Here is a 22,220-nt window from a genome sequence, read left to right on the forward strand (position 1 = left end):
GCCCCCTGAAGGGGGCAAGCCGGTCGCCAATTGCGGCCCGATGCCGCACCGCCAGGGGGTGTCGGGATAGGTACCATCGTGCTGGGGTGCTAGAGCGGCGTCCACTATCCTAGGCATTTAATGTCGGTCACTTCCTCGCAGGCAAAGTACGATTGGTTCTTCCTTTTTCGTAGATTTTTCCTAAGGCCTGATGACTCACCCAGTAGCCTCCGGAAAGCCGGCCCGGGCAGCGGGAGGCCGAAGCCTCGGGCACCGGACCTTCGGGAGGCTAAGCTCTGGAAGGCCGGGGCTTCAAAAGGGAGAGGCTTTCGGAGGCCGAAGCCTCGGAGAACAAACCTTTGGGAGGCTGGGCTCTGGAAGGCCAAGGCTTCGGAAGGCAGAAACAGGCTTAGCCTTTGGGAGGCTGAGCTAATTAAGCCAAGGTGCCGTTGGGGGTCCTTAATAATGACCCCCAACACACACCATGATATAAACAAAGAGTTTATTAACGAGTCTGTCGGTGATACAGGAACCAGGGGTCCCTGAGTCCGGAGGCCAGACCAGCAGGTTGCCACGTGGCGACCTCCCGCGGGGATGATCTCCCCAAAGCGCGAGAAGACTAAGTCCCAGGAGAGGGCGCTCAGGGCCATGAACAGTGGTCCCCGAGTACCCGAGTTCCCCAATGATCTGCGAAGACCAAGTGCCAGGAAGAGAGTGCTCGGGGTCATGAACAGTGGCCCCTGAGAACCCAAATCCCTCGATTACCAGAAAAGCTGAGTACCAGAAAGGGTGTGCTCGGGGCTACGAACAGTGGCCCCCGAGCACCCGAGTACCCTGAGGACCCAAGGAAGGTAGTTCCGGAAGAGAGTGCTCGGGGCTATGAACAGCAGTCCCCGAGCACTCGGTTCCCCGAGGACCAAGAAAGGGCATATCCGGGAGAGAGTGCTCGGGGATGTGAACAGTGACCCCCGAGCACTCGGTTCCCCGACGGCCTAAGAAGTCCTTCGCCGGTGGCCCCCACAGAGGTCCAGCGGTGAGGTGTCAGCCAGTGAAAGGCTCGATGCCACATTTAAGAGGGCACGTGGCCTGTCACTTCCAACTGCTCCAGCCATGCTCCGTGTCAGTCCCTGCCACATTCTGGCAGGAGGGCGTGGGGACATTTAATGCACGGGTCCCATCCCGACCTGCTGTGTCAGGCGTACAAGACCGAGCGGGCACGCTAGGCCGCTCTGTGGCTGCCCGGTGGGCCCTCTCCGCAGTGCCCATTGCAGAGCGCATCATGATGACCGAGACCAAGCGGGGGGTGTGTTTTCAACCCCCCCCCCCGGTCACTTCGCGCAGCAGCCCATGTTGGCTGCTTTTCCATTTATGGCACCTTGGAACTCGTGCCCTCCCTTTCGGGGTACGCTACCGCCGGCGAGTATTTAAGAGGAGCCGGTGGACATGGGAACAGGGACTCTCGATCTTAGAGGAAGATCCAAGACAGAGGTTCAGTACAAGCACAGAAGCTGAGATCACCGAAGAACAAGGAGCCCGAAGCTCTAGGATAGACAGACATTCTTGTAACTAGCAACATCCCTGAGAGACATTCTCAGTGCATTTATAGCATCCACATAGGAGTAGGCTATTACGCTTAGTGCGGCCCGAACCTGTCTAAAAACCTCCAGTGCATTTACTGCATTCTGCATTCGATCATTCCATTCCAGCTGCCATCGCATTTACACCCATTTATTTCTCCCCGGTCGAATCATCCCCCCGGCCGAATCTCAAAGGGGGTCCCTCCGGATCCCTGCGATAGGAGTTCACCCTCCGACAGAGTCACATACTTGCCAATCAATGTAAAAGATAGTTATTTTTGGAATAACATAATATTCAAATGTACATTAACATAGACGTGTGATATAATCATCTTTATGATTGCCTCTGGGGCATATCAACTTCACTGAACTCTTCCGTAGCACTGTGTACCATCCTCGGACCAATGGTCAAACCGAGCGGGTGAATCAAATCCTAGAAGAAATGTTACAGGCTTGTGCTCTCACAAATGGGAAAAGGTGGGAAATATGCTTTCCATTTGTAGAATTCTCCTACAACAATAGCTTCCAATTGAGCATTAAGATGTCACCTTTCGAAGCTCTCTATGGAAGGAGGTGTCGAACGCCTCTATATTGGCCAGAGTCCAGCAAAAGAGCTCTTTTGGGCCTAGATTTGGTCAAAGAGGTGGAAGAGCATGTCCTAACCATTCGTAAGAATCTTCTCACAACTCAATCTCATTAGAAGAGCGACACCGATCATTGCCAACGTGAACTCATGTTCAAAATCAGAGATTTCTCCTATCTCAAAGTCTCTCCTCTAAAAGGGACGCGGTGTTTTCAAGTCAAGGGAAAATTGGCGTCGTGATATATTGGTCCTTTTCAAATTGTTGCCCGGTGTGGCGAGGTGGAATATCAACTGGAGTTACCCCTATCTCTCTCCATCGTGCACAATGTTTTCAATGTCTCACAATTGAAGAAATGTCTCCGTGTTGCAACCGAAGTTGTGACCGTTGACGACCAAGAGCTTCAACCTGATCTTTCTTATTGCGAGCATCCTATTCGCATCCTTGACGAAGCTAAATGGAAGACGCGATGCAACACTTCAAGTTTCTCAAGGTGCAATGGAGTAATCACCCTGAAGATGAAGCAACGTGAGAATGGGAAGATCGACTTCAAGCCGACTATCCCGAGTTCTTCTCCAACCTGTGAGTGTCACTTTAGTATCTAATTCTCATAGCATGGTTTGTCGCAAAGTCATGAAGTTCCTTGATTCACCGTACTCTTCCCCGACTCGTACCAAATCTCAGGACGGATTCTTTAAGGGGGGAAGTTTTTCTCGTCCCAATTAATTAATCTTGTCATTAAGCATAAACATGTCATTAAGCATCATAATCATCATGTTTATTGTTAAGCATTTTGGATTGCTTGCTATCTCAATTGGTGTTTTGATTGTTTTTAGGCATTTTGAAAATAGCCAATGTTAGACATTTCGTTAGTTTAAGTCGCTTAGAAGTTAATTGCTGCACAAGTTGTTATAAAAGTTTAGTAGCAGTTATTAGCTTCTCTCTCTTGCAAGTGAGACCCACCTTTTGCCGGCCCCACCCCTCATCTCCTTTCCCCCTGGGCGCCCACACCTCTCCACCTCAACTCACTCCCTCTCCCCCACCTCACTCACTCACTCTCTTGCTCTCTCTCTCTCTCTCTCAACTGGACAGAGCAAAGGCAGGATCCCCTCTCTTCTCCATCAAGCACTCTCTCCATTCTTTCCCCAAAATCCCACCCAAGGAGCAAGAAATGAGGTTTCCATGCCACTCTATGACATTCCTCACCTCTCTAGCTCTCCATCCATCTCAATTCTTACTCACATGCATGAAGGTTTAGAGGATTTGCAATCAAATTCATCACCCTTGTTGTTCTGCAACTTTCAACAAGTTTGCTCTCCCTTCTGCAAGTGCTTTCCTTCGTTCTTCCCAAAATCGATGTCCTCAAGCATTGGCAAAAGACCTTGGGTAAGTACCCTAGGGTTTCCATGATAGCATCGCAAGTTTTAGCTCAGTTTTGGTTGAATTTGTGGTCAACAATGGAATTTTAGCAAAGCAATGCTGTGTTCTTGAGGCATTAGAGATGAAAAGAAGGTTTGGATGAGATAGCTAGTAAATAAAGGGTTGTATAGTGAGTGTTTATTAGGTTTATAACCAATGTATTAGTGCCATTGCATGTTTATGTGGTTTAGGTTTCAACATGCAAGTTGATTCAATCGACAAATCGTCGCGAACAATTGTTTTGCAGAACTCTGGAGAGTCCGGATAAAAATCTAGAGAGTCCGGATATCCCATAGAAAATCCAAAAACCCGGAGAGTCCAGAGAGACTCCGGAAAAATCTAGAGAGTCCGGATATTTGTTTGGAGACTCCAGACTCCTGTTACATTCTGATGATGTTTCGATCACAAACTTTCATTGTTTCTTTGTATGTTTTGTACTTTTAGCTTGATGTTAGGATACATCCACTACTGATATGCTCCATGCAGCATATTTCATTGCATCTCTTTCATGCTCATCATTGCACGCGTTCTTCTTTTTTAAATGAAGGGCCGGAGGGTGACGTGGGTGTGATCGAGGGTGATCTGGAGGTTGTTTCTGTTGCTTGTGAAGGTAATCAACAAGGCAAGTAGCTAAGAATTTTCATCCCATTACTTTGGATCATCTATCGCGTCAATTGGTAAGTTATGCTTTATGTATGCTGCATGTAAATGAGTCAAGTGTTGGGTCGATATGGGTAGATCCTATTTGTTGCATAGCCCTTCCTTGACACTGTTTATCACTTGATCCTTGGTAACCTAGGTGGTTCATGTCAAGTAATGATCTAACTTAAAATGAATGTGTTATGCTTAGCATGGCTTAGGTCGTTGGTAGAAGTCGAGTGATGGTTCGGCCATCGTTCGCGAGCTTAAGGCTTACTATATTTCACAAAGATAAAAATGATGGGAAGTATGAGATCGTGAGGATGAGGCAAGGTTCGGGCGGGTAGTAGGGCTTGAGAAGGGAGTCTCGGAGGCTATAGGCCTGCTTGAACTGATTAAGAAGCATCCATTATTGTAGTTGGCTCTAGCATTTGTCCGTATTTACCACGTATCCGTATATGGGATGGATGGGCCAAATACCTTATGTAGCTGTGATCTTTTGGCATGCTAGTCTCGAGTGTTATCAGCATAATAGGCTTGGAAGGGGTATCTAGTTTGCTCTAGGAGTAGTTCTAGATGACCCCCGCATGCCGAGGCGCATGCCCAAACGGTTGGGGCTTATTTGGGAAAGGTTGACATGAGTACACCTTCCATGGACCTGTGTGGTCACGTGAGCCGAATAGTCCTCAAGTCATGTGGGTAAAGAGGTACTCCCCTGCAAGGTATATAAAACAATTTTAATTGTCACACTCTCGGTTATGAGCACGGTGTTGTCCATTTATAGTAGTCATAGAGTTTCTGTTTGTGATCATGATGGTATGATGGGAGATGGATAGTGATGTTGATGATGGGTGGTTTGGTTTGTATTACAGTTATAGTTATGTTGATAAACTCAGGATAGAAGGTTGCTGATGGTTAGATGTAGATGCTTACACTTGAGTTGAAATTGCATTTGCTTAAGAACTTACTTAACCTTGAGGCCAAGTTCTTGCTAATTATCCAAATTGCATTCTGAGTCGGGCTATTTATAAGTTCCTATTATTGGTTAGATGTAGATGCTTACACTTGAGTCGAAATTGCATTTGCTTAAGAACTTACTTAACCGTGAGGCCAAGTTCTTGCTAATTATCCAAATTGCATTCTGAGTCGGGCTATTTATAAGTTCCTATTATAGATTAAGTCTTGCGAGAACCTTCATACTCACGTGCTTTGTTTGCTTTTTATGTGAGAAAGAATTAATTTTTAGCTATTTTACACCCACCAACGTTGGCGATGGGCAGGCGTAATGCCTACTACTTGTGTGTGGATATTTTGGGGTGGCGCCTTAGGGAAAACGGTGCTACCCACCTTTTGTAGTTATGTACTTTCCGCTGCATAGATACGCTATCAATGTTTGAATCATGTATTTTGTTGTAAAGTTTAGTTTGCTTAAAGACTTGTAACTTCTTTTAATTACTCGCTCTTTATTATATTGTGTGATGATGTGCTTGTTGTAAATGTGTGTGTTCTGATCCTGGAAGAAAAACTGGAAGAAAAACACATGCTGGGACTTCCGGGGTGATATTCTAGTTAGTCACGAGAGTTGTGATTACATAAATAATCGACTTAATGACTAATTAGAATATTATCTGGACTGTTCCCCACGCATCACATGACATTTGAAGCATCTATCACATTCAACTCACTTCGCAATCTACAAAATGTGGCTTCATCTAGAGGTTTTGTAAAGATATCCACCAATTGATCTTCTAACCTTATACTACCAAAAGAATTATCATTTTTAGCCACATGATATCACACCTGGTTTTAAAAAGGGACAAAACCATATGTAAACCACATGTATGCCAAGATCAAGTTTTATACATGTATCGACTTCATCAGGTGTATCACACACAATATCATTATTACAACGCTTAACATAAACAAAATAGAAAGACCTCAAAGTCTTTAACTAAAATACACTAGCAAAACACAATAAAGCTCTCATCTTCCACAAGCAATCGACAGGGGGTCCCTCAGCCTAGCAATCTCCATCTTCGTTGGCGAAGTAGTCTAGTTCTTCTCGTTGTCTGAGCAACATTTGATGTACATTTGGATGGAAATAGCAAGTGTGAGTACATATCGTACTCCGCATGTGTGGGAAATAAATGACATACAAGCTTAAAGAAAGGAACAAGCTATAATAGGTTAAATTTTGTATAAATGCCAACTATGCTGATAAAGAGTTATAAAAGCATCCAATTTAACTATATGATTCACCACTAAACCTCCAACTCTTAGAAACATCTCCGTACGTTTCTCAACTTCCTAAAAACCACTTCAGATTCCCAAACCATCTGACTTCATACCCTCCACAGGTAACCAAGAACTATCTAAACAAACCAACTAATCATGTGAGGATCCAAGTCTCCCATGACCATGAGCACGGTTGATATATCAGATTTTACACTCTACAGACATTGTCCAGCTTTCCCCACGAGTCGTGAATTCCTTGTTGATGTGCCGGCCGAGCACTTAACACACACCTATGGTGTGTCACACGGAAATCACTACAAAGCCATTATAAAGTTTCATCTAGTATGTGCATGCCCGCTAGGTTTCACCGCCGTCAAAGCGGTTTTCACGCCACCCAGAAGCCCCCTTTTGCGCCTTGTAGTTTCCAGCAAGTTTTCACTCTTCCCTTCCACTACACATCTCATACCACTAACTAAATGGTTCTAGCCTTAGCTGTCCCCACACATCCACTCTTCCATTTGGCACGCACAAAAACTGGAATCCACTAATTAATAGGTCAGGCCTGTCCTATACCAGGTCTCGTGGTTGGTACGAAACTTCTTGGGTTGTCGCTCCACGAACAGGTCCTTACTTAGGTCACCTGAGCAAATACTAAACCAACAACATAACTATGACCACCATCACCAACACCTCTTTACTCAAAGCCTAAGGTTCCATGTTGCTATACCATTAACAAAATTTCCCACTTCATAGTTGCATAATTCATTAGTCATGTTTAACTGGCTACCCACCCATACCATTGTGCAAAACTAAGCATATGCTACCCAAAACAACTACTACTGACAACTAGGCGATAAGGAATATATGGAACATGGTACTATACGTAAATAGGATTAAGAATTAATAGCATGCATGTTTGAAATAAAGAAAGTATTTGAAAAACTAGGATCAGAATGTTCAAGAACACTTGCCTCTTCCAAATTGTTGTGCAGACTCTTCAAAGACTTGGTGCTGGAGATTCTCGAACTGCTCTTCGTCTGCTCTCGAAACACACCAAAAAAGCACACAACAAAACTAACTAAGAATAGTACACCAAACATCATTAAAACACTTTAAAGTTATTGTAGTTCGATAAGCATGATTTTAGAAGAATTTAGATGCAAGAATAGCCTAAATCAGAGTTAGAATGAAACAGAACGAACTTTCAGGAGATGGATTAGGTTAAAAAGGAAAGGCTGGCTTACTAGAGATATCTTCCTATGGGAATAGGCATTATCACACAATCATTGCATCAGGATTGACAACATCATTGCACAAGGTTCAAGAAGTATAGAGCTGACTAGACTTCGCTAACTGGCTAAGGAGGATGATGTGGTGCTGACTTGGCGTACTATGCAAGCATCGACATGGATTTAAGAAGGGGTACATTGAGATCTAGTCTCAATCACCTATGATGGATCAAAATGGCCAGAGGTTGCACTTCTGGGTTAAGGATACTGCTGGTGACTCTACGTAGTGGCGGTGGCTTGGGTTTTGTCAGAGATGGCGATCGGGCACGTGGCCACTGACATCGATGTTGAGCTTCAGTGGTGTTTCAGCGAAATGAGGGAAGCATAGCGTAGAACGCAGAAAGGCTAACTCAAAAGTAGGGTCGGTTTTGGAAGGGATCATCCGAGGTAGCGGCAAAATAGCAATGACTAATGCTAAGTTGGGTGGTGACCACAAACAGACGCAGCAACAAAGACGCTCGTGTTCCAGGAGATTGGCTATTAAATTTGAGAAACCGTTTAAACAGGGACATTCATATATCCTGGGAACACAATGCTATATCATGGGTTTGGGTAGATCATCCCCTGAGAGGAAGAATGATCAGCGGAGATGAGATGGGTGGTGGTTGTGATATGCTACGGTTGACAATCACGTTCCAGTCAAGTACTAGGGTCACGTAGAAGACATCATGGGACATGTTGTGATGCAAATGGCACATCCATACGGCTTATTAATTGATGGTGAACGCGATAGAAAACACGGTGTGCGCGCATAACGTGTCTAAAAACTGGATAGCGGGCATGATGACGTTGATCCCGGCGGTTTGGCTGCTCTACTGGATGAACGGGTTGGTGAGGGCCTGGGAAAAATCATGGGTCATGCACTAGTGAAAGGGCATGGTGATTTAACCTCTGGTCAACCAGGAACATTGATGCCAATAAGTGACGGCGTGGCTGTCCGTGACGGCGATGATTGTGGTGGCAGAGATCAGGCTTTGACTAGGGCTAGAGCTGTGACAGGAACGTAGTATGAGGCTAAAACAGGGGTAAGGAAGACGAAAGAGGGGTCCTTAACTAGCGCATCACGGGTAATGACACCGGCGAACAGTGGCGTACGGGTAGGGCACCTGCAGTGGCTAGGGCATGGAGGGATGTAAAGGGGGTAGGGGAGGACGTTCAACACCTATTTATAGGGATAGGGGCGCTAGTTGAGGTGGAGTCCAAGCCGGACACGATTTAGATTCGAGTTCGAGTCGGTTATGATTTCCTTTTTCGCAGCTCCTTATTCCGTGGATGATATCTCCACCATCTAGACTCCAAATTGAACGTTTATAGACTCTAAATTATAGTACTCTAAAAGATCTACAACTTTGATATTCATTGGAACTTCTGGAAACACCATTTTGATTTCCAAAGATGCGTCATAAGATAAACTGTTTGAAGTGAGACTTATCTGCGCAGCACTGATTTCGGGAGCCATTACTCCTAGCTGCATTATCCAAAAGGGGACTTCCATAGGTTCAAATCGAAGCTCTCAACGAGACCTACAACTTTGGTATTGTCAAGATTTGCATTTTGAGGCTGACTTGAACTCTGAAATTGGATGGGAAGATGAGACTATACAGGACTCCGCGAATATCCACAGATTTCGTGGATCCTTTGTGTTGGGTCTCCTAGATGACTTGTGTGCCGACCAAGAGCTTGGGATTGGATATGATTGGGTCTAATGGCACCTTAGAAATATCTAAGGCTTTAGAAAATAAACTTTTGCAGATAAATTTGAATAGGGTTTAAATTTGAATTGAGTTTGGAGTGAATTTAAGAGAAACAAAAAATGAGATTAAACAAGAACGGGAGTAGATAAGAAATTTGAATTTGGATTTAGGTAGAATTTGAGAAAGAGGAGACATTGGATTTAAACAAGGATTTGGAGAAGATTTGAATTGAACTAGAGAAGGATCAGGTATGATCAAGGATTGAATAGATTATGAATTCAAGGATTTTGAATTCCAACCATTAAGATCCTTAACTAATTTACTACAGAGTTTTGTAAAAACCTTTTCAAAATCTTTTTCACTCAAAACACCATAGAAAAATAAAAAGAACTCTAATGCATTTACCTGGCTCATAGCAAAACTCAGCATGCAATGCACACAAAATAATAACCTATATTGATTGATTATTTATGAAAATATGTTTTAAGCCTATTCTACTGGTGAAGCTATTTACTAATGTTGGAAAATTTTAAAAAGAGTTGTAAATTCTAAAAACTAGGGTGTTACACATGATCTCTAAGGAAGTGATGATGAATATCAATGTATTTTGTGCGAGAATGTTGAGCGGGATTGTTTGCAATTTTTATGGCACTCTCTTTGTCACAAAGAAGTGGAACCTTCTCTAGACAAACACCAAATTCTAACAAGGTTTACTTTATATAAAGGATTTGAGCGCAACATGCTCCGGCGGCTATGTATTTGGCTTCTGTAGTGGACAAGGCTATGGAGTTTTGCTTTTTAGAAGACCATGAGACTAGGGATTGCCCAAGCAAGTAGTACCCACCCGAAGTACTCTTACAATCCACATGGCATCCGATAAAGTCCGAATTCGAGTAACCCAAGAGTAAGAAATTAGCACCTTTGAGGTACCACAAGCCTATGCTAAGTGTATATTTTAGGTATCTAAAGATCCTTTTAATCGCACTAAGATGCGATTCCTTATGATTGGCTTGAAAGCGGGCGCACATGCATACAATAAACATAATATGGGGCCTAGATGCGGAAGGTAAAAAGTGACCCAATTATAGAATGATAAAGCTTTTGGTCAATCGGTTTACCCATTTCATCCAAGTTGAGATGTCCATTAGTAGAAATGGGGGTCTTGATTGGCTTGTAATCAACCATGTTGAACTTCTTAAGGATGTCCCTCATGTACTTTTCTTGATGAATGAACATCCCTTCCTTTAATTGCTTGATTTGTAATCCAAGGAAGTAGTTGAGCTCGCCAATCATCGACATCTCGATCTCCCTAGACAGCATGTCACCAAATTCCTTGAAAAACTCTTTGTTAGTTGAACCAAATATTATATCATCAACATAAATTTGACACAAGAAAAACTTATTGTCGATAATCTTTGTGAAAAATGTAGTGTCCACCCCCTCGATCTTAAATCCTTGGTTGATGAGGAAGTCACGTAAGCATTCATACCAAGCTCTTGGGCTTGCTTGAGTCCATAAAGCGCCTTGTGCAACCTATAAACATGATTAGGATATCTAGAATATTTAAAACAGGGAGGTTGTTCAACATAAATAAGTTCATTAATGAAGCCATTTAAAAAAGCACTCTTCACATTCATTTGATAAAGCTTGATATTATGATGTGAAGCAAATGCAAGAAGGATACGGATGGCTTCAAGCATTGCCATGGGAGCGCATGTTTTACCAAAATCCAAACCTTCAACATGTGGCCTTACGTGACTAGTCTTGCCTTGTTGCGTAACACCACACTATGTTCATCTTTCTTGTTGTGGAAGATCCACTTGGTTCCAATCACATTCTTGTCTTGAGATCTCTCTTCAAGTATCCAAACTTCAGTGTGGGTGAGGTTGTTAGAGTTCTTCTTGTATAGCAATCACCCAATCTGGATCTTTAAGATTATTATCTACATGTGTGGGTTCCAAACAAGAGACAAACGAGTAATATTCATAAAATAAAGCATATTGATGAGAGCAAGTTCTTACTCCCCTAGATAGACTCTCAACGATCAAGTCAATTGGGTGATCCTTAGAAATGTGTGTTTCCTTCAATTGTGGTTCTTTAGGTGTATCTTGTAGTGATCCAACATCTTGAGTTTGAGTTTGAGCTTGCTCTTGAGAGATATAGACATCATGTGATGGAAGTGGTTGATCATCCTTCTCATCATCTTGATCAACTTAGGGTGCCACGGAAGTGTGTGGAATGGAAGTAGAAGGTACATCTTCATCATCCTCCTTAGGCTTGATATCCCCAATCATAATATTCTTCATTACATCTCTCAAGAGTTCAGCACCTACATCGTCACAAGAAATATCTTCTCCTTGGGAGCCATTAGATTCATCAAACTCTAGATCATAAGTTTGTTCAACAAAACTGGTGGCATTGTTGAATACTCGATATACTTTGGAGTTTGATGCATAATCAACAAGAAAACCAATATCACAACATTTTTCAAACTTGCCTAGGCGTTCTCTTTTCTTGTAGATAAAGCACTTACACCCGAACATCCGAAAGTAGGAGATATTGAGTTTCCTCCTAATGAGAAGCTTGTATAGCGTCTTCTTCAAAAGTCGGTTGAGATATACTCGGTTGGATGCGTGACATGCTGTGTTAATTGCTTCCGCCCAAAACTTCTATGACGTACCATACTCATCCAAGATTGTTCTTTCTCTCCACTACTCCATTTTGTTGAGTGGTGTGGGTTGATGAAAGCTCATGCTAGATACCTCTAGCATCACAATAATCTTCAATTTGAGTGTTTTGAACTCCGTGCCATTGTCACTCTGGATCTTCACAATTGTGTCCTCAAACTCAATTTCAGCCCTTTTTACGAACTTCTTGAAGATCCCAGCAGTCTTGCTCTTGTCATCTAAAAAGAAAGTCCAAGTATATCTTGAATAATCATCAATAATTACAAGGCAATAGAGATTACCACCAAGACTTTTGTAGATAGTTGGTCCAAAGAGGTCCATGTGTAGAAGCTCTGAGGTTCTTGATGTAGACATCACTAACTTGTATGAATGAGAGCTTGCAACTTGCTTTCCCGCTTGGCAAGCACTACGCAACTTGTCTTTCTCGAACACTACATCCTTCAAACCAACCACTATTCTATTTTTTGAATGCCTTCTTGAGTTAGCTCATTCCAATGTGTGCAAGTTGACGATGCCAAAACCAACCCATGGATGTCTTAGTGAAGAGGCATGTTGTCAAGCTAGCTTCATTAGAGGAAAAATCCACAAGATAGAAATGATCATGTCTAGAACCTTTAAAGATTATATCATTATGCTTCTTGCTAGTTATGACAACATCAACATCACTAAATAAACATGTCAAATTTAAATCACATAGTTGAGCTACGAAAAGTAAGATAAAACTAATAGACTCTACTAAAAGCACATTAGAAATAGAGAGATCATTGGAGATTACTACCTTACCCAAACCTACCACATTTTCCTTAGAATTATTACCAAAAGTGACTCTATCATGATCGTCCACTTCATCTTCTAGAGAGGTGAACATCTTTACATTGGTGGTCATATGTATGTGCATCCACTATCAAGCACTCAATTCTTTTTACTGACTTTATAGTTCACCTACACACATGGGATCAAGCTTTTTGTTTAGGTACCTAACCAAATTTGGTACCTTTCATGTGAGACACAAGAGCTTTAGGTACCCAAAGTTTCTTAGGAAGCTTGCCCTTAGCTTGAGTTCTAATGAATTTAGCCATGATTTTTTTACTTTTAAGCTTATGCAATAGGAAATGATGATCATTGAAAGTAGACTTGTATTTAGGAGGCAAAGTAGGAAGGGGTTTAGTAAAAATTGGACACTCCCTTGTGTGGTGGCCGGTGACCTCGCAGTGTTGGCAATATGAACCAACTTCCTTAATAAAGCATTTCTTGATATTCGGTGACTTGGTGATGTTCTCTACCGGGTTGGAGAAGCATCCAAGGTCTCTCTTATTGTAGTACATGGCATTCTTCATGAGGATTTCCTTGTGCTTGTACTCCCCCTTAGTCAATTGGGCCACATACAAATTGAGATTTGCAATCTCATTCATGAGCTCTCGCTCCCTTGTATGGTTAGTCTTAGAAGATGATATAGTATCACATGAAAAAGAGCATGGGATATCAGAAAGATTATCACAAGAAGTAGATGCATTGACCTTACCAACATCAATAGTAGGCAATTCATTCATGCTAGGATCAGTAGCATCATAAGCAAACTCAAGTTCTTGATATTTGTGTTTCAAGTCAGCATGCTCAAGTTTTAGCTTCTTGTTGCTCTCTTCAAGAGACTTGCTAGATACAACTAATTCATCATGTTCTTTAGCACATTATTGTATTGAGCAAGTAACTCATCATGACTAGAGATAAACTTAGCATTATCATTTTTAAGAGACTTGATTTTAGCTTTTTGCTTCTTGATGATGGTAGCATAGTCATTCATGATCTTAAATAGATCATTAGGAGAAAGACCATCATCATCACTACTATCATCATTTTCACTACTCACCTTGTTGTTACCTTTTTCCATGAGGCACATATGTGGTGGAGTTAGCGGTGGATCATCATTGGTAATGGCGAGGCCCACGAAGTCCTTGCCTTCATCATCACTTGAATCTTTACTTGAGCTTTCGCTAGAGACCCATTCACCAACAATATAAGCCTTGTGGCCTCCACCTTTCTTGTTGAAGAGCTTCTTTTTCTTGTTGTCTTCACTCTTTTTCTTGTTGTCTTCACTCTTTTTCTTGTGCTTATCCTTATCCTCATTTGCATCAATCTTCTTGCTCTTGTTTTTGTTTCTCTTGTCGGGATGGGGGCAATCATATGATATGTGATCATATTCACCACAATTATAGCACTTCTTCTTGTCTTCATCACTGAACTTGTCAAATTTCTTGGAGCGAAATTTGTTCTTCTTGGAATCATAGTTGTAGCCCTTCTTGATCAACTTGGATACTATCCTTGTGGTTCTTCTCATGAGGGCAAGCTCGGTATCGGAGTCATCATCGTCATCTTCATCGCTTTCACTTGTTGATGGAATCTTCACCTTCTTCTTCTTATCAATCATTTTGGCCTTGAGAGCAACATTCTTCTTGGAAGAGGATTCTTCTTGATCTCCAAACAAGAATATTTCATGAGCACAAATCTTGACCACGACATCGGTGACCGTCATGTGATTGATGTATTTCTCATGAAGAAGAGAGATGGCAATGTTGTATTATGGCTTAGGAAGCACCATCAAGATCCTACGAATAATGTCTCCTTGAGACAATTGAGTGAGTTTAAGAGAATTGATTTCTTCAACAAGCATATTCATGCGTGAATACATATTATTGCATAGCTCATTAGGAAGCATCTTACATTGATCTAGTATATTAAGCCTATGAAGAGCACGAGGCTCTGATACCGATTAAAGGATCGAATGGCCTAAGAGGGGTTGAATTGGGCTATTCAAAAAAAATTACTCCTACTGAATTCTAGAACAAGTAGCAACCTTAGCCTAGATGAATTGAAATACGACTACACGATCAAACTAGATGGATGCATAAAAAACAAGCAAGCTAGAACACAAAGTAAATGAGGGAAGCAAACCTTGCAAGTAAGTAAAATGCTTAAATGTAAATACGGGAAAGTAAGGAGATGGACAAGATAACACCAATTTTTCTTTTGGTATCGAGGAGTTGACACTCCCTCCTAGTCCTTGTTGGAGCATCCACAAAGGATATCACACCTCTTTAAGTTACAAAGTCTCAAGTGTTCACTCATGATTGCCACTTATCTATCTCCAGATTGGCGGGTATCAAACCAAGCACATAGCTCTTCTGAGGCTCCCACAAAAACTCCAAGAGCTCACCGAGACACCTCCAATTACCAAAGACCGGCTAGGTGTTGCTAACCACCAAGCATAACAAGTCAATAGCTTCAATTGATCAAGATCAAGCCTAGATTGCAGCTAGATGCACACTTACTACTCTCCAAGCACTAAAGATGTCTTTAACCTTCAATTAAGAACTTTGGAATTCAATCAAGTGCACTCTCTTACTGCTTGATGACACACACAATGTATGAGCTCTTTTGGGGTGACAAGAGAGCCAACTGAAACCAAGTGAGGATGCATTTATAGGCTATAGATCTAAATTTAGCTGTTGCCTAACAACTCACTTTTTACGTTAACACCGGATGATCCGGTGAGTATCTCCTTACAATCACCGGGTAATCTGGTGAGTACAAACTTTAGAGCCCTACTGTCGGAGCGTGAACTCCTCAAGCGGGGATTTGGAGGGACCCCTTTGAGATTTGGCCGGGGGGGGGGGGGGGGTGATTCTGAACCCGCTTCGTAGATGATATAAATGGGAGTAAATGAGATGCAGGTGGGGTGGAATGATCGGATGCAGGAAGGAGTAAATGCTCAGGGGATTTTTAGATAGGTTCAGGCCGCACTGAGTGTAACACCCTACTCCTGTGTGTATGCTATAAATGCTCTAAGAATGTCTCTTTGATGATCTGTGGTGTTACAAGAATGTGTGTCTAAGTCTAGAGCTTCGTGCTCCTTGTTCTTCGGTTGATCCGAGCCTCTGTCTTCTGTGTTTTGTGTTCTTCGAGACTTGTCCGATGTGTTTCGTGTCTCGGAACTCTTCTCCGGGGAGCTCTCCCCTCTTATATACCCGTCAGGGCGGTAGCGTGCCCAGAAAGGATGGTGCGAGTTCCAAGGCACCATAAATGGAAAGCAACCATCATGGGCTACTGCGCGAGGTGACGGAGAGGGTTGAAAACGCGCCCCCGTCCGGTCTTGTTCATCATCATTCTCCTTTTCGGCGAGTGCTGTTGGGAGAGCCCACCGGGTAGCCACCGAGCAGCCCTGCGTGCCCGCCCGGTCAGAGCAGACCAGACACAGCAGGGTGGCAGGCGGTGTGCCTCGAGCTCTACGACGTTATCCCGAGGCGTGCCGGATGATGCACGATGGGACCCGTGCATTAAATGTCCCCACGCCTCCCTGCCAGGCCATGGCAGGGACTGACAGTAGGCGTGGGAGGAGTGGTTGGAAGTGACAGGCCACGCGCCCTTTTAAATGCAGCATTGGGCCTCTCACCAGTTGACACCTCACCGCTGAGCCTCTGTGGGGACCACCGGCGAAGGACTTCTCAGGCCCTCAGGGAACTGTGAGTACTTGGGGACTACTGTTCACAACCCCGAGCACTCTCTCCCGGATATGCCCTCTTTTGGTCCTCAGGGAACCGAGTGCTCGGGGACCACTGTTCATGGCCCCGAGCACTCTCTCCCAGAACTTGACTGCTCGGGTCCTCGGGGAACTTGAGTGCTCGGGGGCCATTGTTTGCGGCCCCGAGCACTCTCTCGCAGAATTGACTTCTTTTGTCATCGGGGAACTCGGGTGCTCGGGGGCCCCTGTTCATGACCCCGAGCACCCTCTCCCGGAACTCGGCCTTCTTGGGTCATCGGGGAACTTGGGGACCACTGTTCAAGGCCCCGAGCACCCTCTCCTGGAACTTGGTCTTCTCGGACCTCGGGGAGATAACCCTCGACGGAGGGTGCCACGTAGCACTCTGCTGTTCTAGCCTCGGGGCTCGGGGACCCCCGGTTCCCATATCACCGACACCTACTGTGCCAGCTGTCATTAGTCGTTACTGTTGAAAAATGATCCGGTGGATTCATCCGGTGTGACTTAGTTCATCATCGGACCATTCCGTGCAGTCTACCCAGGCGAACTTAGCCCACCGAAACGACGAGTTCGAGTGTGGCCGCGCCGAAGTCCTTCATCGGGAGGAGGAGGTCGCGATCCGTGAGACTAACATCGAGATCACAGCGATGGCTCAGGATGCCCGGGAGGAGCAGATTGCACAGCGCGAGGCGGAAGTTACCTCGGCATCATCGGCCCTCACTACCGGGAGGAGCAGGCCGCCAAGTGGGAGGCCGAGTTGGCCGCTTGGGAGCAGGTAGTCGCAGCCTTGGCCGAGCAGCTAAAGCGGGCACAAGCCAAGGCCCCGGCCACCAAGGGCGTTCTGGCTAGCGCAGCCGAGGGTATCGGCCTTGAGGAACGGCTGCAGATCACGAAGGACGAGCTCGAGACCGTCGTGGCTGGGCGGACCAACATGAAGCTGATGATGCGAGACATCCTTCGTCAGGCGCGGAAGTCCGTGAGGGTACACTACACCACGGCACCAAATTGATGACTCCAAATCTGTCGCTAAAAGCCCCACTAGCAACTCAACATTGGTCGGTAAAAAGTATTGCCGACCGACACATTTTTGCCGACCAATAGTTTGATGGTGTTATGAAAGATACACCGACCGACTGATTTTTCCCGACCGACTGATCTTTCCTGACCGACTTATCTTTCCCAACTGATGGTTTGATGCACATTATTTTATTAGCAACGGACTGTCCAACGCCAAGAATTCAAACATTTGAAAAAATCAAACTAATTGCAGACATCTTATCAGTCGGTAATTAGTACTGTACATATACAATGATCAGAATAATGTGCAATTATAGGTTACCATAAGAATCTCATATACATTTTCACCAAAACATCATGGTTCCAGTACAACATAGAACTAGAGAGTCCACAAGTCATGCATTCACTAATACAATGTATATACATCGATCACCTCAACACGATCACATATATTTTGAACCAAAAGCTCATATTACACAGTTAAGATTCAGCTAGAAATATACCAGAGTGATCCAACATATATACATACTTGCTCAAAAGACAAAATGAAACATTTTCAACCAAAAGCTCCCATTTTACATTGCCACCTCATAGTCCAAAAGCCAAGAACCATGCGTTTAGTAGTAGTCTGCCGTGTTGAGCTCAAAAGTGGTAGTTAGCACCGTCCAGCACTGCCTAAAAATGTACCATGGAATCAGTTGCACATTATTCTGACACCACCAGTTAAAGATAGAGAAAAGGGGCATTGATCATTGTTCTATTGATGGTTAGAAAACCAAAGTTAAATTTTAGAGCAGCTAAAGATAAAATTGATGGAAACAGTAAGCAAACATTCCCCTAAAAAAACAGTAAGCAAACATACATTGAAATATGCATACAGAATTTGGTTGCTATGTATCAGAAACAAAAATATTCCAATAGGAAGACCATACTATATCATGGCAAAAATACTTGAACCTAGCCTCAGAATGCATAGAAACAAAACTTCTGGAGATAATTCAAAGGTACTGGATATTTATGCTAATTTGCAAGTACAGTATATGTCATCAACAATTCTAGCTTTTATGCACCCAAGCCACACATCAAACCAGTACAAAGTTTTGCATGTGTAACATTCCTCCGACAAGCTAAACAAGACAGAAATGTAACCATATCAAACCTTCAAAGGCCCCCTAAATTTACCAAAAAAAGGACCATCTTATTATAAAAAACTGCATTACAAAATGATTAAGCATCACATGAAAATACCAGAACCATATCAGCTATGGAAGGTAATAATCAAGGACAAGGAAAAAAAATGAAGACACAACTCAGTTGGATATAGGTCTATGGATGCACCTAGTTTTAAATCATAAAAAGAAATTACAAATTAATCCAGCTATGAAGCACTTGCTGAATTTATCACAAAGATATGATCACAGAGCTACTTAAATCAAGGTCTCTTGTTTTCACAGCATGGTCAGGATATAGTTCAATGTGCAGCATGATGCTCTGGCTACTTGATGCATGCTGGGAAATCATGTGCTGGGGCAACCAAGATCATCTCGCTCCTTCTCAGTTTATTGGACTATTTTTGCTTTTGCATCATCTAGATTCTGAAGATACATACAAGTCTCTAGAGTCTGACTGAATACTGCAGTAACTAGTGGTATGCTATGAATATGTATGAAATTCAGAATTGAGAGTTATAAGCTGCAAACAGTATTACACTCATCCTTCATTCCAGGTCATGCATCATAAACCAATAAACAGATCAAAACAAGACAATTGGCAGCAAAACATAGCATTGAAATATCTGAAATTTTGATATGAACAGGGATCATTAGGTGAAAAAAATTATCAAAAGGCACTCACCAGGTGTAATTGTTTTTGCAATACCGCGGCATGGATTTGATGCCTTCCTGGTCATCTTCATCTATCAAATTTTGTAGACGGTTTCAATAATCATGGTTACCAATTACAAATCAAAATAGGAATGAGGCAAATTGCAGTTTATTACTTTCTTGTATGGCCATGCAATCGACATCGATAGAGCATCAGCCATCATCTCCATATCAGCATATGGACGGGGCAACATTGCATCCCTTTTCAGCACAACATTCACAACTACTTCACAAAATTGGCGTCCAAGGGGCTGACCTCCCAGCACGGTGTTTGGATTAGTTGAGATAACAGTTGCTTTGGCCACAGGGAGATCAGATCGCAAAATAGCATATAGTATCACATCGCTTCCAACCTAATGCAAATGGTGCATTTAGGACAGCCTGATCAATGCATATATGAACATGGAAATCAAAATAGGAAGTATATAGGAAAGATGAGAAGATTACAAGATTTTCATTGTCAATGCAATGGGAATCATGATTCTTTGTAGTGGATGTAATGTTCCTCGCTGGTGCATGTTGGACAAACAAGCTCTCATCCTCATTGTCTGAGGCAGCATACCCCTCCTCATCATGATCGTGATGATGTCCCTCATCTTCAAATTCTCCATTGTTTGTGTTCTACATTAAATATTTGACATGTAAGAGATTAGTAAGTAATCAGCTACTCCTGTGTATTTAAAGGAAAAGTTAGTGAAACACTATACCACATGCTCTCGTGAATTAGAACCATGATGCGATGTGTTCTCCATCCTTTGCTCCATACGGTCCATTCGTGCCATTACTTGGCTCATTTGCAATTCTAGAGCTGCTGCTCTTTGTTCAGCTTTTTGACGTGCTAGAACTTCCATTTGGAGCCTTGTTGGCGTGTAACACTTGACCCCCGGTGTGCCCACATTTTGTGGAGTTGGTCCTAGACCCAAACAACGGACACGTCCTCTTGGCTCCTTCTCTCCACAAGCATTTGCAAATAGGTCACCATCCTGAATTGTTTTATCCTTCAATTTTGGCCGAGCTAGAACAACGTCTTGTATTTTGTTCTAAGGGATGGAATATGAATATTTACATATCAGCAAGTATTATTGCACAATACAATTATTTGGTACCAAAAACTTACAATTATTGGTGCTGCCTGGCTTGAAGGAACACCATTTTTGTGTGTATGTGTTTTGATAAAGACCTCGTCTCTTTGAGGAGGGCGCCCTAGTGTACCACTCTAAAAGTAAAAAAAAATTGTTAGTAATGAATCAGGCTTACAATAATGTACTGAAGTAGTGTTGATATTCCTCCATACCAGTTCATGTCCAGAACGAGCATAGCTCTTGCTGCCCGACGTATGTGTCAGCTTCAACTTTGCACGATTGGCTTTAGCAATTAATGTGCGAGCCTATGATATGATTTAGGGAAAAAAATATTAGCCTATGAGCAATTGTCAAACAGCTAGTTGATTCCTCTCAACAAGTAATGCAAGAAATCAAATTGCAATTAGATTGTATATTAGTTGGAAAATCAATTGTTCCTTACTTCATGTTCAGGAGACCTCCAATAGTCAATGAGATATTTCCAATCATCATCGTTGACTCTTGTATCACGCCTACTTAGTAATTCATCATCAGTTAATGTAGGATCGAAATACAACTCCTTTAAGGTTGACTTGTACTCCTTCCATTTTCTTGATGCTGTAGCAATAACCCAATTGAAGGCGGAATCATCCAGATCATAAAATGTCTTATTTGTCAAGCAAAAGGGAGCAAATCAGTCCATAGTTCGTGCAAATTCAGAACAGCAGCAGAAAAATAAATGAGGCACTAAAATACCTGCAAGTCAGTCCATAGTTCATACTTCTTTTCTGGATCAACAAGCCTCCAATCATCACATCGGAGTGGTAGCTTCTTCCTCACCTGACACCCAATGACACTAGCAAACTGCTTAGAATTCTCTCCAACAGGCTGACCATAGTCATTGAGTTCAATTTTGAGTTTAGGCATATCAGGAGTCCTTGAAAATATGTTCTCCTTTCTAGTGATACCCCTTCCATTCCTCTTGTCTCGTATTCCATCATTAAGATTTGGAGCAGTTAATTCTACATATGAAACATGACATGACAAACATGAAACATCACCATAAATCATTTATGCTATAGACACATCTTATGAAAGAATTTAAAATACCTTCATTGGCACCTTCTTCACAGCCATGTTCCTCCTGACTATTTCTCTGTGGCCTTGGCCGCAAATTGGGACGTTCACGTGCAACATCACTTGCCTGTTGATTTTTCTGCAAGAAAGGTACATGTCACTATCACATAGATGATAATAGAGCTGGAAAAAAATAAAATACTGCAGTACTGCTTTTCTGAATGACTATTTTAACTACTACAAAAACATATAAGACTAGGACCAAGAATATGCAAGAATTTCATATGTAACCTTTGCTTTTTTGTTGGGTTGACACTGCTGCACCGAAGTGTTCATACTCGGTATATCAAGAGCTGCCAGCCTTCTTTTGTTGACAGCGATGTTTGCAAGCCTCTGCTTGTCATACTCGGCGACCAGGCTATCATTACCGTTTTTTGCTGCGCTTGGCATTTTTCCTCCTGCAAAGTGACATAAGGTTTAGTGATAATATAAATAGATGGGCAAGAGTCTAGTACTCAACTGTAAAGATATAGCAGGAATACTTTGGA

The 22,220-nt window shown here is 42.8% G+C and overlaps 1 protein-coding gene across 1 annotated transcript; it reads right to left on the reverse strand.

Moving 5' to 3' along the window:
• Positions 1-20,603: 20,603 nt before the first annotated feature.
• LOC133897841 (uncharacterized) lies at positions 20,604-21,714 on the reverse strand. Its single transcript, XM_062338670.1, has 4 exons — positions 21,352-21,714; positions 21,059-21,262; positions 20,829-20,921; positions 20,604-20,750 (listed from the first exon to the last, which is right to left on the reverse strand). Exons 1-4 carry the CDS (start codon positions 21,664-21,666, stop codon positions 20,604-20,606), a joined length of 759 nt encoding a protein of 252 aa, XP_062194654.1. The 5' UTR covers positions 21,667-21,714.
• Positions 21,715-22,220: the final 506 nt, after the last annotated feature.

This window comes from Phragmites australis, chromosome 17 (assembly GCF_958298935.1).
Source record: "Phragmites australis chromosome 17, lpPhrAust1.1, whole genome shotgun sequence".
Taxonomy (NCBI): domain Eukaryota; kingdom Viridiplantae; phylum Streptophyta; class Magnoliopsida; order Poales; family Poaceae; genus Phragmites; species Phragmites australis.